General features: G+C 39.2%; 1 protein-coding gene across 3 annotated transcripts in view; it reads left to right on the top strand.

Moving 5' to 3' along the window:
• Positions 1 to 14904, top strand: part of PPP2R2A (protein phosphatase 2 regulatory subunit Balpha) — an 84612-nt gene that overhangs the window by 25243 nt on the left and 44465 nt on the right. Inside the window, exon 3 of one of the 3 annotated variants that reach the window (XM_036854533.1) lies at positions 12305 to 12443. The exons of the other annotated variants lie outside the window; for them this stretch is intronic. Within the exon in view, the coding sequence (XP_036710428.1) occupies positions 12428 to 12443 (16 nt within the window). The 5' untranslated portion in view covers positions 12305 to 12427. The remainder of the gene's footprint in view (positions 1 to 12304; positions 12444 to 14904) is intronic. 3 annotated transcript variants of the gene reach the window in all.

Raw genomic sequence — 14904 nt, 5'->3', positions numbered from 1 at the left:
GAGCATTTTGTAATTATTTGTTGAAAGGGTGTATAAATTGTGCAGCGTGTTTTCACATGTCATCCCATTTCTTTAAACATACATAAAACTTCAGTGTTTTATTTTACTAAATGTATATACTAGTTTTTTAAAAACAAAATACAACCAGCTAAAGAAGTTAATAGCATTCATATCATTCTTCTCAGTTTTGTGAACCAGTAAAATGAGGCCCAGAAAAGTACCCTGAGTCACACAAGCTATTATAGACCAAGCTGCTGTAAAAGATCCAAATACCCAGTGGTTCCCCAAATTGGAAGCTTTTTTCTCTCATGTAAGCCACCAGTGGTAGAGAGGAGTCGGAAATGGATAAGCTGCTTTTTTCCAGGGATCATCCAGCACCCCAGATTTCTTAGGTCTTCGTCTTTACTCTTCCGTAGTGTATTGCTCTTATCTGCATGGCCAGATCTGGTTCACATCTGTGTTCAGCCCTTGGGAGGGAGACAGAGGAGGACAAGGAGCTTCTTTTTAAGGATGTGCCATGGAAATTTTACACTCGTATCCCATTGTTCAGAACTTGGACACATGGCCTTAGAAGAGCCCAAGAAATGTAACCTCTACTTTCCTGTTCAAACTTTGTGTGTGGTTTTGCTGGGGGTGCGGGTGGAGGGCCCCCGGTGGGGAGAATCAGGGTGTTTTACTAAAAGGAGAAAGGCGGAAATGGCCACTTGCAGGGTCAGTCTTAGGACTTTTTACTCAGGCCTGATGATTCCTTAGTTCAATGTTCTTTCCTTCCTACCTCATCTGCACCTAATTAACATTAGATATCTTCTTCAAGAAATTAAAAAATTTAAAAATGCTACTGTAACTTTCATTGTCAGATAAAATGTTGGTTAATGCAGAATGGAATAGGTTCTAGAGTAGTAACAGTTAAAATCTTCAACTTTGATTGTGTCTTGTTTGAAGTGGGGTGGAGTAGGCCTGCATCTCCTTTTTAAGAGGCATGAATCCCTCTCCCCCAGTCATGGGTGCCCTACATAGATAGCTTGGTTAGAATAGGGGAGATTTTCTGGTTTAGTGATGATTTGGGAGAAACATGCCAGCTTAGATCTTGGTTTTCACACTGGTTAGATAGGAAAAGGCCAGTCTGGCTTTTTTTTTTTTTTTTTCATTATAGGTGGCTTCATAGTTTTAGGACTAAGCTAAATGTGAAATGAGGTCAGACAGATAATATTAGATCTATACAATGAAATATGAAGAGGTCTCTGCTGGGGGCAGGAACCAGAGGGGTGGTTCCCTGAAAGGCTTTGCAGCCCATTGAAAAGAAACCCAGAGAGGAGAGAGCTTCCTTTTTTGCTACCATTGTACGAGAATGTATCTGGAGTTGCTATATTCCCTCTATCCCTTCCTTTTCCAACTTTTATTTTGAAAAATTTTAAGCCCACAAAGAAATTGAAAAATAAATATGATAACCATTCTTTATTTTACTTATATTCACCAGTTGTAAACATTTTGCCACATTTGCTTTATCTGTACCTGCACTCCGGCCCCTAAATTTTTTGAAAGTAAATTGGAAACAGCATGATGCTTTACCCCTAAATAACTCAGCTTTTATCTCTTAAGAACAAGAATATTCTCTTACACAACCACAATACCATTATGATATCCAAGTAATTTAGCATTAATTCAGAAATGTTCTCTATTACACAGTCCATTTTTAAACTTCCCCAACTGACACAAAAACTGTCCTTTAAAAAAAAAAATTTATTTTTTTCAATTCAGGATCCAATCAAAGCATTCTGTTAATTTTGAAGAGTCAAATCTTGTTATAAAATACCTCACTTTCTGGATTTCACCAATTGTTTCCTCATAATTAAATCCATGTTAAACATTTTTGACAAGACATATTACGTAAGAGTACATAGAGTGTGCTTCCTGGTACATCAAATCATGTAATAAATTTGTCCTGTTATTGATGATTGATCTCTTGGTCATATAGTATATACTAGATCTCTCAAAAAAGGCCCTTTTCCCTCCTTTGTAATTAATAAGTGAATCACTGATGGTCCTTGCCTGAGGCAGTTATTACATTGGTGGATGCAGAATGGTGATCTTCTAATTTCCCAACTCTTTTCCTTTTTAGTATCAATGTGGACTTGTAGGTTCTTTTTTGTTCCATGTATTAACAATCTATTAATGCCACCCAATCTGTTAATGCCACCATTTCTTTTGATGCTCAAATTGTCCTAAATTTGGCCAGTGAGAGACCCATCAAGTCTCTTCCCTTTACATGTCCCAGTCAGTCTTTTAATATTCCCTATTCTTTTGACACGAGATGTTTCCAGTTGTACTTTTTCCCCTGCCATACTGGGAATTATTTTTCTAAGAAATTTTGTGTTCTTTTAGTAGAGAATGGTATTTGGAAACCATTATATGTACTAAGTGTATTCTTTACTGCTGGAATGTCTTTATTCCTAGGCCCTGTCATTTTTTTGTAGACAGAACTAGGAAATTAAAAGGTGTATTTGTTTTTGTTTTGGCCACACTGTGAGGCATGCGGGATCTTAGTTCCCCAACCAGGGATCGAACCCGTGCCCCCTGCGTTGGGAGTGCGGAGTCTTAACCACTGGACCTCCAGGGAAGTCCTGGGTTTTGTTTTTAAATCGTGAGTTCATATAGGATGAAGTACAGTACATTGTTTTATCAAGAGATAAACTGCAAGAAAAAAAATAGAGGGGGAACCTATAGATTAAAAAAACTTAAAGGATGTATCAATCCATTGTAGTTTGAAAACCGCATTGGATCGTAATTCAGATAGTTAAACTTTTTTTTTTGACGCAAGACAATTGGAAATTTGAACATATACTGGATATTTGATACTTGTAATACTGATTTTTTTCAGGTGTGATAAAATACGATTGATTTTTTTCAGGTATGATGTTTGACTATATTAAAAGTGGTGGTCTTATCTTTTAGAGATAACTTCTGAAATATTTAAGGGTGAAATAATTTGATATCTGGGATGTGCAAAAAATAATATGGGATGACTTAATGGATGAAACAAGATTGGCCATGAGTTTGTGATTGCTGAAGCTGGGTACGTGGGAATTTGTTATACTATGCTCCTCTACCTACTTTCGTATATGACTGAAATACTCTGTCATAAGATTTTTAAAATACCAGTTTATACTGATCGACCAATTTCAATTGACTACCACAGAGTTCTTGCTTACCTCTCCCATTCTGTATTTATATCTTTTTTCTCCCACACTAAGAACTCTAGATCCCAACCCTGTAGCTATCTTTTGTCAGAATATAAAGATGAAAAGAACCTGGATCTTTAATTAAATAATCTGGTGAATTAACTAACATTGGATTTAATTGCCCTACCTTGGAATTTCTTATGGGAGATAACTAATTTTTTTATTGTGATAAAATATACGTAAGTTTACTGTTTTAACCATTTTTCTGTGTACAGTTCAGTGGCATTAAGTACATGACACATTATGGTGCAACCTTCGCCACCATCCATCTCCAGAACTTTTTTTCATCTTACCAGACTGAAACTCCATACCTATTAAATGGCAACTCCCCAGTTCTCTCCTTTCCCAGCCCCTGGTAACTCCCGTTCTACTTTCTGTCTCTATGAATCTGACTACTCTAGGTACCTAATAAGAGTGGAATTATACAGTGTTTGTTCTTTTGTGACTGGCTTATTTAACTTAACATGCCCCTTGTCTTTGTCTATTCAGGCTGCCGTAACAAACTACCAGAGACTGGGTGGCTTAAATAACAATTTATTTCTCACAGTTCTTAGAAGTCCAGGATGAAGGCACCAGCAGATTCTGTGTCTGGTTCACAGATTGCTGTCTTCTCCCTGTGTCCTCACATGGCACAAGGGGACAGAGAGCTCCTTGGGGCCTCTTTTATAAGGGCACACTAATCCCATTCATGAAGGCCCTACCCTTATGACCTAATCACCTCCCAGAGGTCCCACCTCCTAATGATCATCACACTGAGGGTTAGGATTTCAGCATACGAATTTTGGGGGCCGGGGGGACAGAAACGTTCCATCTATAACAGTCCTCAAAGTTGTATGTTGTATGTAGCATGTGTCAGAATTTCTTCCTTTTTAAGGCCGAATAGTCCATTGTATGTATATACCATTTTGTTTATCCAATTCATCTGTCATGCACGTTTGGGTTGTTTCTACGTTTTGGCTGTTGTAAATAACGCTGCTTTGAACACTGGTGTTCAAATATCTGTTCAAGTCTGTGCTTTGAATTCATTCGAGTATATACCCAGAATTGCAATTGCTGGATCATAAGATAATTCTGTGTTTAACTTTTGAGGAATTACCGTACTGTTTTCCATAGTGGCTGCACTATTTTAATTCCCACCAGCAATGTTGTACAGGGCTTCAATTTCTCCATATCCTTACCTACACTAGTTATTTTCTGTTTTTGTTTTTGATAATAGCCATCCTCATGGATGTCAAGTGGATTTGATTTACACTGTGGTTTTGATTTACATGTCCATGATGATTAGTTATACCGAGCAAATCTTCATGTGTTTATTGGCCACTTGTATATCTTTAGAGAAATGTCTTTTCAGGTCCTTTGCCTGTCTTAAAATTGGGGATTTTTTTGTTGTTTATCTGTAGGAATTCTTAATATATGCTGGATGTTAATCCCTTATATGATTATGATTTGCACGTTTTTCTCTCATTCCATGTGTTGCCTTTTCACTCTGTTACTTGTGTCCTTTGCACCAAAGGTTTTAATTTTGGTGAAGTTCAATTTATTTTTTCTTTTTTTTGCCTGTTTTTCAGCGTCGTATTCAAGAAATCATTGCCAAATCCAGTGCCATGATGCTTTTCCCCTGTGTTTCTTCTAAGAGTTTTATAGTTTTAGGTCTTTTAAAAAATTTATTTATTTTATTTTATTTTATTTATGTATGTATGGCTGCGTTGGGTATTCCTTGCTGCGCGCAGGCTTTTTCTAGTTGTGGCGAGGGGGGGGCCACTCTTTGTGGCGGTGCGTGGGCTTCTCACTGTGGTGGCTTCTCTTGTTGCAGAGCACAGGCTCTAGGCCCGCAGGCTTCAGTAGTTGTGGCACGTGGGCTCAGTAGTTGTGCTTCACGGTCTCTAGAGCGCAGGCTCAGTAGTTGTGGTGCACGGGCTTCGTTGCTCCACGGCATGTGGGATCTTCCCGGACCAGGGCTCGAACCCTTGTCCCCTGCATTGGCAGGCGGATTCTTAACCACTGCGCCACCAGGGGAGTCCTAGTTTTAGGTCTTATGTTGAGGTCTTTGATCCATTTTACGTCAGTTTTTGTAAATGGTATAAGGTACGAGTCCAACTTCATTCTTTTACACATGGATATCCAGTTTTTCCAACACCATGTGTTGAAAAGACCTTGTCAGAAAGCATTTGACCATGTGTGGAAGGGTCATGTGTGACCAGATTTGGAGTAGAATAGTGTTTATTTCTGGGCTTTCTATTCCATTGGGCTATATATGTCTGCATTTATGCCAGTCCCATACTGTTGATTTCTTAGCTTCATAGTAAGTTTTGAAATCAGGAAGTGTAAAACTTCCAACTTTGTTCTTTTTCAAGATTAGTCTGACTTTTCAGGTCCCTTGAGATTCCACATGAATTCTAGGATGGATTTTTCTATTTCTGAAAAAAAATCATCAGGATATTGATACATCGAGTCTACAGAACGCTTTGGGTAATATTGAACAATATTAACAATATTAAATCTCCCAATCCATGAACATGGGATGTCTTTCCATTTATGTTTTTAATTTCTTTCAGTAACGTTTTGTAGTTTTCCTTGTGTAAGTCTTTCACCTCATTTATTAAGTTTATTCTTAAATATTTTATTCTTTTTGATACTATTGTAAAAGGAATTTCCTTTTTGTATTGCTCATTTTTAATATATAGAAATGCCACCGATTTTTGTGCATTGATTTTGTATCCTACAACTTTGCTAAGATAACAAGTAATTTTATTCCTTAAGTGAAGTGCTAAAATGTTTGAAAATCCCGTTTGACTTAGAACATATCACCTAGAAATCTGATGAGATCAGATACAGGGTTAAGCCTCAGGCACTGTGCCTTTTGTGTCTGTACCGGATGGCTGCTTGTGTAGGTTAGATCCTGTGCAGCAGTATGTGGTGGCCTTGTGTTTACTTAAGGTATTTCTTAATTCTGTTTTCCACATATTCATCAGCAGAAGACAAAGAACCTGAATTCCGATTATCCAGTACCAGAGCATCACATCAGGAAATTTGTTGATATCTGATTTTTTGTTGATTCTCTTCCTACCCACTTTCCTAGTATGCTAAGGAAATAGGGTGAATAAATTATCTTCCTGGGAATGAGGGTGGGGTATAGGAATAATGTGGTATAGGAAAATATTTTTTTACTGTTAAACCAAAAATGGATATTTTCGTTTGTGAGTGAGAATGCTGTTGGTGTTTTTTACTTCAGATTTGTCTTTAAAGTGTTATGTCCATCCCATAGTGCTGGTGCCCCCTGCTGGACACATAGTGGTAGATGCTTCTTTACAACGCTCTCTGATTAGTTCATCCTGCTGAGCAGCTGTGTGTGTGATTCCTCTAAAAATAATGTTAAAGCGTTTCTGTGCTAAGTTTTCTAATTAGTCACATCTTAAACTGAACTAAGTTTGGTGACACTACATTTTTTAGAAATCAGCAAAATTTAGTTATTTAAATTACCATAGAAGAATATATCTTGGGAACTGGTGTAGATTGAAACGTCTTTGTTTTATCCAACAACAGGATTGAATTATATGACTAAGAAAACCAACAAGTATTTCCTGTCATATTTATCAAAACAGAGTCTTTGAAGGAATGTGTAAAGTGCTTTACTTAAACAAATAGCTGTGTTGACTTCCAGTGGAGGATGGTGATCTAAGCCCATGTGTTAAAACAAACAGACAAACACACTGAAATGACCAAGAAGCATAATGGGGAGAGTTCAGTTTCCTTGGAAACCCTGGAAGAGTGCTGTAACAAAACTGAAAAGAATTTTGGCAAGAGACGGTACAGATGAGAAGCATAGTGAGGGAAGTCCTCATTAGCTGACTTGGGTTCATTTATGTGGTTGAGAATCCCTCCTGGGGTGTGACTAAAGGAACCTACCTTGAGCAGCCAGAGCTAGAATTGAAGGTGGTTCATGGGGCAGTTGGTTGGTGAGGTATTTTGTACTTTGAAGCAGGGTTAAACACTGAATGAATCAGCATGGTTCTTACCAAGGGGAATGTGACCAGTTGAGAGGGGCTGGCTACCCATGGTTGTAGGAGAGAGACTAACCATGAAGCACAATGTTAAAACTCCCTGCTCTAAAGCTTCTTTCTCTGGCCTTGTAATCCTGCTTTCTGACCACATATTGCTGAATTGATAAGCTGACTAAGGGTAATGTGTGGCAGACAGTCTCTAAGATGGCCCCCAGTGACCCCTGCCCCCCACTCATGTCCTTGTGTACTTATGTCCCTCCCCTTGAGTATGGTTGGACCTAGTGACTTGCTTCCACAAGTGTGGCAAAAGTGATGGGATGTCACTTTCAAGGTTAGGTTACAGAAAAGCTTTGGCTTCCACCAAAGCCTTTTGGGCGGCCCTGTCATTTGCTCTGAGGGAAGCCATCTCCCACTTAGTGAGCTTCCCTGTGGAGCTCATGCGGCCAGCAGCCCTTGAAGACCCGAGGCCTGCCAGCAGCCGTGTGCACGAGCTTGGTTTGCAAGCTCCCCCACTGGCCCTCATCAAGTTTGGAGATGGCAGGTGCCCTGTCTGACACATTGCTGCCTTTTGAGAGATCCTGAGTGAGATGCACCCAGCTAAGCCACACTCAGATTCCTGATCCACAGGAACTGTGAGATAATACTTGTTCACTGTCTTAAGCTGCTAAATTTGGGCTAATTTGTTAGGCAGCAGTTGAGAACTAATACAGGAAGTAACAATGTAAACATCTCCCCATCCCCAAAGATTTGAACTTGGTTCTAAGTGTTTTTTGATTGAACCCAACACAGTTCCCAATATTGCATAAACATAGACCTCTCTCTTTAAAGTTGAATACACAAAAAGACACAGATGCAGTCTAAGAGAAGGTGACAGACTTACTTCAAGAAACAAGAGAAGACATTGAAATTTAAAGAAGAACTAATTAATATTCTCAAGACTCGTGAGCATTTGAAGAAAAAGTATCAGAGAGCAGAAAAAGGAATTCTTAAGTGAAATATGTGATTCTTAACTATTGACTCTTTGGAGGCAGGAAGCAGCAGGGCTGTAGAAATACTCCTGCAAGTCAGAGGAAAAAATAAGATGAATATTACAGACAAAAATACAAGAAATACAAATAATAGATTCCATGTAGAATATAAGTTCAGAGTGAGAGGTCAGAGAGAACAGATCAAAAGGGCTCAGGGAATATATTTAACATTTATTGAGCACTTAACTATGTGCCACGTGTTTGGCAAGTTGAAACTGATTTAAAAATCTCTACACAACTTCCATGTGGAAGGGTCTGTTAATACTATATTCTTTTACAGATAACTGAAGTGCATACCAAGCAAAATAAATGGGATCCACACCTAGAAATAGCCTAGTGGATTTCTAAATTTTAAGATGTGGAAATAAATAGTACAAGTATTGAGACAAGAAACAGGTTACTGGCAAAGGAAGGTATATCAAGTAGACATTATGTTTGTCTTCTGTATGCTAGAGCTGTCCAGTTAGTGGTAGCCACTAGCCATCTGTAGCCGTTAAACTTAATTAAAATAAATTTGTTCTCTCACCACTGGCAGTTCAAGTGCTCAGTAAATAGCTACATGTGGCTAGTGGCTACCATGTTGAACAGTGCAGAATAGAACATTTCTGTGATCACAGAAGGTTTTGTTGAACCCTGCTGCGCTAAAAGACAGTGAGTGGAGTGCCATGTAGAAAACTTTGAGGAAAAAACTGTGTAAACTGAGAATCTTAAATTGGTGAAACTATCCTTCACATAGGGCAATAGAATAGCATTTTCCAGGCTTGGAATGACCCAGTGTATCACTCAAGTGCTTTTCTTGAAAAAATACTACACTCAGTATACCCAGCCCCCTGAGAAGTCAGCAACTCTGGAGCATGATGAGTCAGCTTCAGTGTTTGCTTAACCCCCTGTTTCCCAGAATAATCCAAGACATATAAAAGTAAGGGAAAATCTTCATCAGTGTCAGACGTAAAGAGGAGGCCCTTCATAAGCCAAATTTCAAACTGTCAGAGCAGTGATTTCAACCTAGACAGCTCAGTGCCAGAGCTGCTTCTCCTGACAACTGTAAAATAAAGCCACAGACAATAACTTTTATTTTAAGGACACCAACCCCCTGAAACCACTTTTGTCAAAATCACCCCCAAAATCTGCATGTCACCAAATCCAAGTTTAATTCTCAGCATTCCCTTGATTTCTATGCACTTTCGGACACAGTTCATCACTGCCTCCTTTTACTTATTCATTTATTTACTTATTTTATTTTTTTCTGGATGCGCCGCGTGGCATGCGGGATCTTAGTTCCCCGACCAGGGATTGAACCCCTGCCCCCTGCAGTGGCAGCGCAGAGTCCTAACCACTGGACCACCAGGGAATTCCCCATCACTGCCTCTTTTCAGAAAGACTGTCTTTGCCTGGCTTCCAGAAAAGCTCTTCTTACCTCACCAGTAGTACTGGTGCATTCTCCTTTCCTAGCTGCTTTCTCCTTTTCAGCTAGTGGTGGGAGAGCCTGAAGGCTCAGTCCTCAGACCAGACCTTGTTTTCTTATCTGTACTTGCTCTCTAGGAAATCACATTTAGTCCTTAAATGCCTCTACTAATTGATGATACTCTAATTTATATCTCCTCTTCCTCCCATAAACTGTCAAATCTGTCTAGCTGCCTGGATGGCGTTTCTACATGTGTGTCTGGTCGAAATCAACACCAAAGATGTGAAAATGGAATTTTTGGCTCCTTTCTTACCCCAAACCTGCTCGCTCTTGGTGTGTCTCTCCTCAGTAAATGGCACTGACTTTCCTCCATTGGACATGGTTCTAAAACCTTGGAATCATCCTGTGACACCTCTTTTGAAACCTCAGCAGGTGCTGCAGTGCTGTCTTCATATTGTATTCTGAATTCATCCATTTCTCTGGCTGCCACCTGAGTTCAGACCATCATCATCTCTTACTCAGGCTACTGCAATAACTTATGAACCAGATGAGCACTTTAAAACATAAATTAAAAACTCTCCAATGGCTTCTTATCACTTAACGACAAATCCACAGTACTACCATGGCTTACAAGGCTGAATATGGTTTGGTCTCTGTTAAATGCTCCATCTTTTCTACCACGTTATTCTGCATTCATCTTATCAAGTTTGGCAAACTCATTTCTACTTAGGTCCTCTGCTTGGAATGCTTTACTTTACAAGCTTGGATGACTAATTCCCTGTTCATTTTGGTTTCTGCCTAAGTCGTCTCCTCAGGGAGGCTTTCTTTGACTACCCTACTGTATTTGTATGGTACTTATTAGCACTACCCGGTACATTTTATATTTATCATTCATTTATCATATGCCCCCATCACTAGAATGTATGATCCATGAGGGCAGGGATTTTTTGGTCTGTCTTATGAACTCCCATATCCCTAGCACCTAGAAACGCTGGCATAACCTGGAGTGTCTTAACGTGTATTAGATGCTCAGGAAAATATTTGTTAAAGGAATGACTCTCTTAAGAATTTGTTGAAGGAATGAGCAAAACAACAAAAATGTGCAGGATTTATAAAAAATAAGATCAGTTGTCAGAGGAGTGAACTTTTAGTTCAAGTAAGTGGAGAAAAACTTTAATTCTCTTTGAGTAAGATTCATGAAAGAAATTGCATCTTTGAAAATGGAATCGTGAAATTAATTTCAAATTATTTGAAAAATACGATTATAATTGTTTAAAAAGTATAGCGGAAACAATGAGTTGCAGTGTAAATACAATTGAAACAAGGTCAGAGAACTATCACCAAGAGCAAACTAACCTAGCAGAACTGAGAAGAAAAGGATAAAAAAGGGAAAAATGAGGAAAAAGAATGTTCTGAACGAAATTACTTTTTCTGTAGTAATGTATGATGTATTCCTTTTGGTTAAGAGTTTTGGTGAAATCATTCATGACATACTCTTTTGAACTTAGCCAATGGTGCTTAGCTTTTTTCTTTTACCTGAAGTTGGACCTGCCATTTAGATGCTATTAAAGAATACCTAAAGTAAGGTAAAATATCTGTCCATTGATGGTAATAAGTACATTCAGCCAGCATGAGAACCTGGACATTATTCTTGCTTTCATCTTCAGCTCTCCACAGCTTACTAATTATCAAGGCTTGCTTTATATACTTCATAAATGAATTTTAAAGTCTGAACACTTCTGTCCCCTCTTTTGCCTCCATGCTTTAGTTTCTTCATCTGTTAAATGAGTATATTAGTACCACCAGCTTCATAGATTTGTTATGAAGATTAAATACCTAACATACTGTAAGTGAATTTTAAATGTTGGCTACTTATAATATTGTTACTATACTAATACTGATTCCCTCAGGTCACCTTCATTGCTTACCAGGATTTCTAGAGTAACTCTCGATTTGTCTCCAGACTTCCCTCTACTTACCCTTCTCCCAATTCCCAGTCCACTTCAGCCTGAGTAATCTAAGGTGCATGTCTAATTGGATTACTCATATTTAAAACTCCCCAGTGGGCTTCCTTTTGTCATCAGAATAAAGTCGATAACATTATTTGTATTGTATCTTAAAGTTCTCTAACCTCTTTTTCTAAATATTCTGCCTCTTTGTACCCAGTTTGTAGGTGAGCTGAAGGAATTCTATCAGAAAACAAATTTGCGCTGGGTGGTCAGTGAAGTGCTTTCAGGTTCTTATAGCGTGGCCATAATAATCCTAGTTTGTAAAGATTTTAGGCAGATAATAACCAGATACCCATCTGGTTATAAAAATATCTTAATAAGGCATGCGTAGATGCAGGAGCTTTGTGCAGTACTGCTTGTTTGTATAATCTCCACGAGAAATGATTTGCATTTTATTTTGATAATGCAACCTAATGAGATGATTTGTTTAGTGGACTTAATTATGAGTCCGTTAAAAGTTGGTAAACATCTAATGAAGATGGTAACTAGGCTTAGAATGGTCAATTTAGAGCTCTTCTTTCTAACATTATATATAACATTAATACACCAAGCCTTGTTTGTTAAATCACCCCTGTAGACTAAATGTATTAGCAACTGTTTATCTTTCTGTTCTTTGTTGCAGGAGGGTATTGTTCCATTCCATTTTATCCAAACATGATATCAGATTATCCAGGAACAAGTAAAAAAGAAGGGAGGCTGGTTCCAGAACACATCTCTGGAAATCACCTTATGGACCCTGACTCTCATGGCAACATTACAATGTAGGTTCCGTATGAGCATCAATAGCCAGCGGTCTTTGTTGAGCTTATCTCATAACGTGTTCCCGGTCACTGAGTCAGAGGTTGAGAAACGGTTATTATGAAGGCTGTTAGCACTTACTTTGTTCTTGGAAATCATGGTAAAATCGAGGTGATATTTTGACCAAGAGACAGAAGTACAGGATCGTATCCTCAACCAGTTGTGCTTCAACCTGAGGCCTCTTGAGTGTATCTACAAAGAAGCAGCAAGCCCGGCAGCTGCAATACTTTGTTCCTAGTTTGGGCTTTAGCCTCAGGCTCCTGGGAGCTCAGCTGGACCATTTGGGGAACTTTTTTTACCTAGGCTAGATTGATTGACTGGAATAGTCTAGAAACAAGGGAAACTGCTTGTTTCTGCTTTGTGCAACAGAGCCCAAACCCCAGCCCACATCTTCTTTTTACCAGTTTGCCTACTGTGTGCCTTATTCAGGGATCATTTCTTTGCATTTATGGCTTGTTTAGTCCTAAAAGCAACTCTGAGGTAGGTATTTAAAGATGAGGAAATTAAGCGTTCAAGGGGCTGAGTTACTTCCTTAGGGTCATACAGACAGAAGAAATGGCAATTTGACGGTGGGGAAATGACCAGTCTGACTTCTGGTCATTTCCTGCACAAGTTCCCTGCAGATGTGGCCCCAAGAATGTGGTAGAGGTGTGCTAAGGTAATGATCCCTCAGTCCTCGGAGCGGACGCGAGCAGCCTCCCCTCACCTCCATGCCAGCGTGCCCTGGCGGGAGGGAGGTGGAGGTGCACTGGCTGCTCCCAGCAGCAGGAGTGCCGCCCTCCCTGCAGCCTTTCAGGCTACAGTGATCTGCCCTAGCCCATGCAACGTAGGAGAGAGGGAGAGAGGAGTCGGGACGGGAGAGAGGCAGAAGTGGCTGGGGCCTGCTCACTGCAGGAGCCAGGTGAGCAGGGCACGTCTTACTCACTTCTGCGGGGCAAGACATTGCTAAAGGGATGGCATACACTTAACCTTCTTTTTTGGGGTGCCGAAATAAAATGTTCTTAAATTTTGACCACAGCAAACTTGTGGGAGGAGTGTCCTGACCTTTGGGAAAAAGTAACGAGAACTTTGAGCTCCCTCTAGAGGTCAACAGTGACAAAGGAACATCATAGCGGTCTGTAGGGAAATAACTATACCTTCAGCTTGCCTACCCTTTATCAAAAAACTAGCATTTTATAGCTGCATTATCCAGCAAAGTATTTTCTATGCTAGGGAGTAATTAGTTACCTTTGAGAAGAAATTTGGGTGAATCATATTCTGCTTAGCTGTGTGGGGCAATCCTGAAGTTCAGTGTTCTCCGCATAGGGTATATACTAAATGAAGAGAGGAGAAAAGACCATGAAAATGGTCATGTGTCTGAACAAGGATAACATGCTTTTTTTTTTTTTTTACATTTATTTTATTTTATTTTTTTAACATCTTTATTAGACGTTATTTGCTTTACAAGATAACAGGCTTTTTAATGAGGACTCTTAAGTGTTGAAACAAACTGGATCAAAATGAGAATTAATTTCTGTGCCTTTATGTGCCAGGATGGTTTGACAGCAGGCCCTTGACTATAATGGAGAGTAGTTTGCCTGCTGTGTTCTCACCCCACTTCCCCAGCATCTGAAAAGAAAAAAAAGCAGTGAGTACCGGAAGATTAGAATTATGAAATCCAAGTTGTAGGCATGTGCTAAAACTTCTAAGAAGGCTAACACACACCGTTTCTTAACTTTTAGAACCTCAGCTGACCAAATGAGAATCTATTCCAGGATAGAAATCTCAGTCATGGTCAGATAATCCAAGGATGAGAGTTAGTTACGGTGCTCTAGTTATTCCTTTTGTTCTCAGTATATTTATACTTCTCTTCAGAACTGAGAGAATTCAGTTCTTAAAACTTAGTATGTAACTATAGAATGAGTTAGAAGTCATCTTTAATTTGTGGTAATATTAAGAATATCTGAAAGTTACACATTAAAAAAAATATTCCAGAAGTGCTCAAAAAAACCAGAAGGATGGGAATATGTCAGAGGGACCCAGGAGCCAGTCTGAAAGAGTTCTCAGTGGCCAAATCAGGAACAGTTTGAGCAACACAATAATTACATATTATTAGATTATAACCCAAAGTATGACATTAATGCCTGTGAGTTCCTACTGATAAATGATTGATTGGATAAACAAATGAGGGAGAAGAGACAAATTTCCTATACAGAAGAATTCCAAATAATTTAACTAGCTACTCCCCCTCAAAGGGCTGGAGCTTAACACACACACACTCCCTCTCCCTCTCTCTCTCTGTCCCTTTAGTGGTTTCTTCAGGAGTACATTCTAGGGGCTTGGAGTGACTGGAGGAACTTGGCAGACAGTACCTTGGCCAGGTCATCCGGGTTGTCACCAATAAGTCATACTGGTAAGATGTACCCTTGATGTGATGTGATAAGA

The sequence above is a fragment of the Balaenoptera musculus genome, chromosome 6 (genome assembly GCF_009873245.2).
Source record: "Balaenoptera musculus isolate JJ_BM4_2016_0621 chromosome 6, mBalMus1.pri.v3, whole genome shotgun sequence".
Lineage (NCBI taxonomy): Eukaryota > Metazoa > Chordata > Mammalia > Artiodactyla > Balaenopteridae > Balaenoptera > Balaenoptera musculus.
The sequence above is the reverse complement of the archived record's forward strand: the minus strand, read 5'-3'. Positions and strand labels throughout refer to the sequence as shown.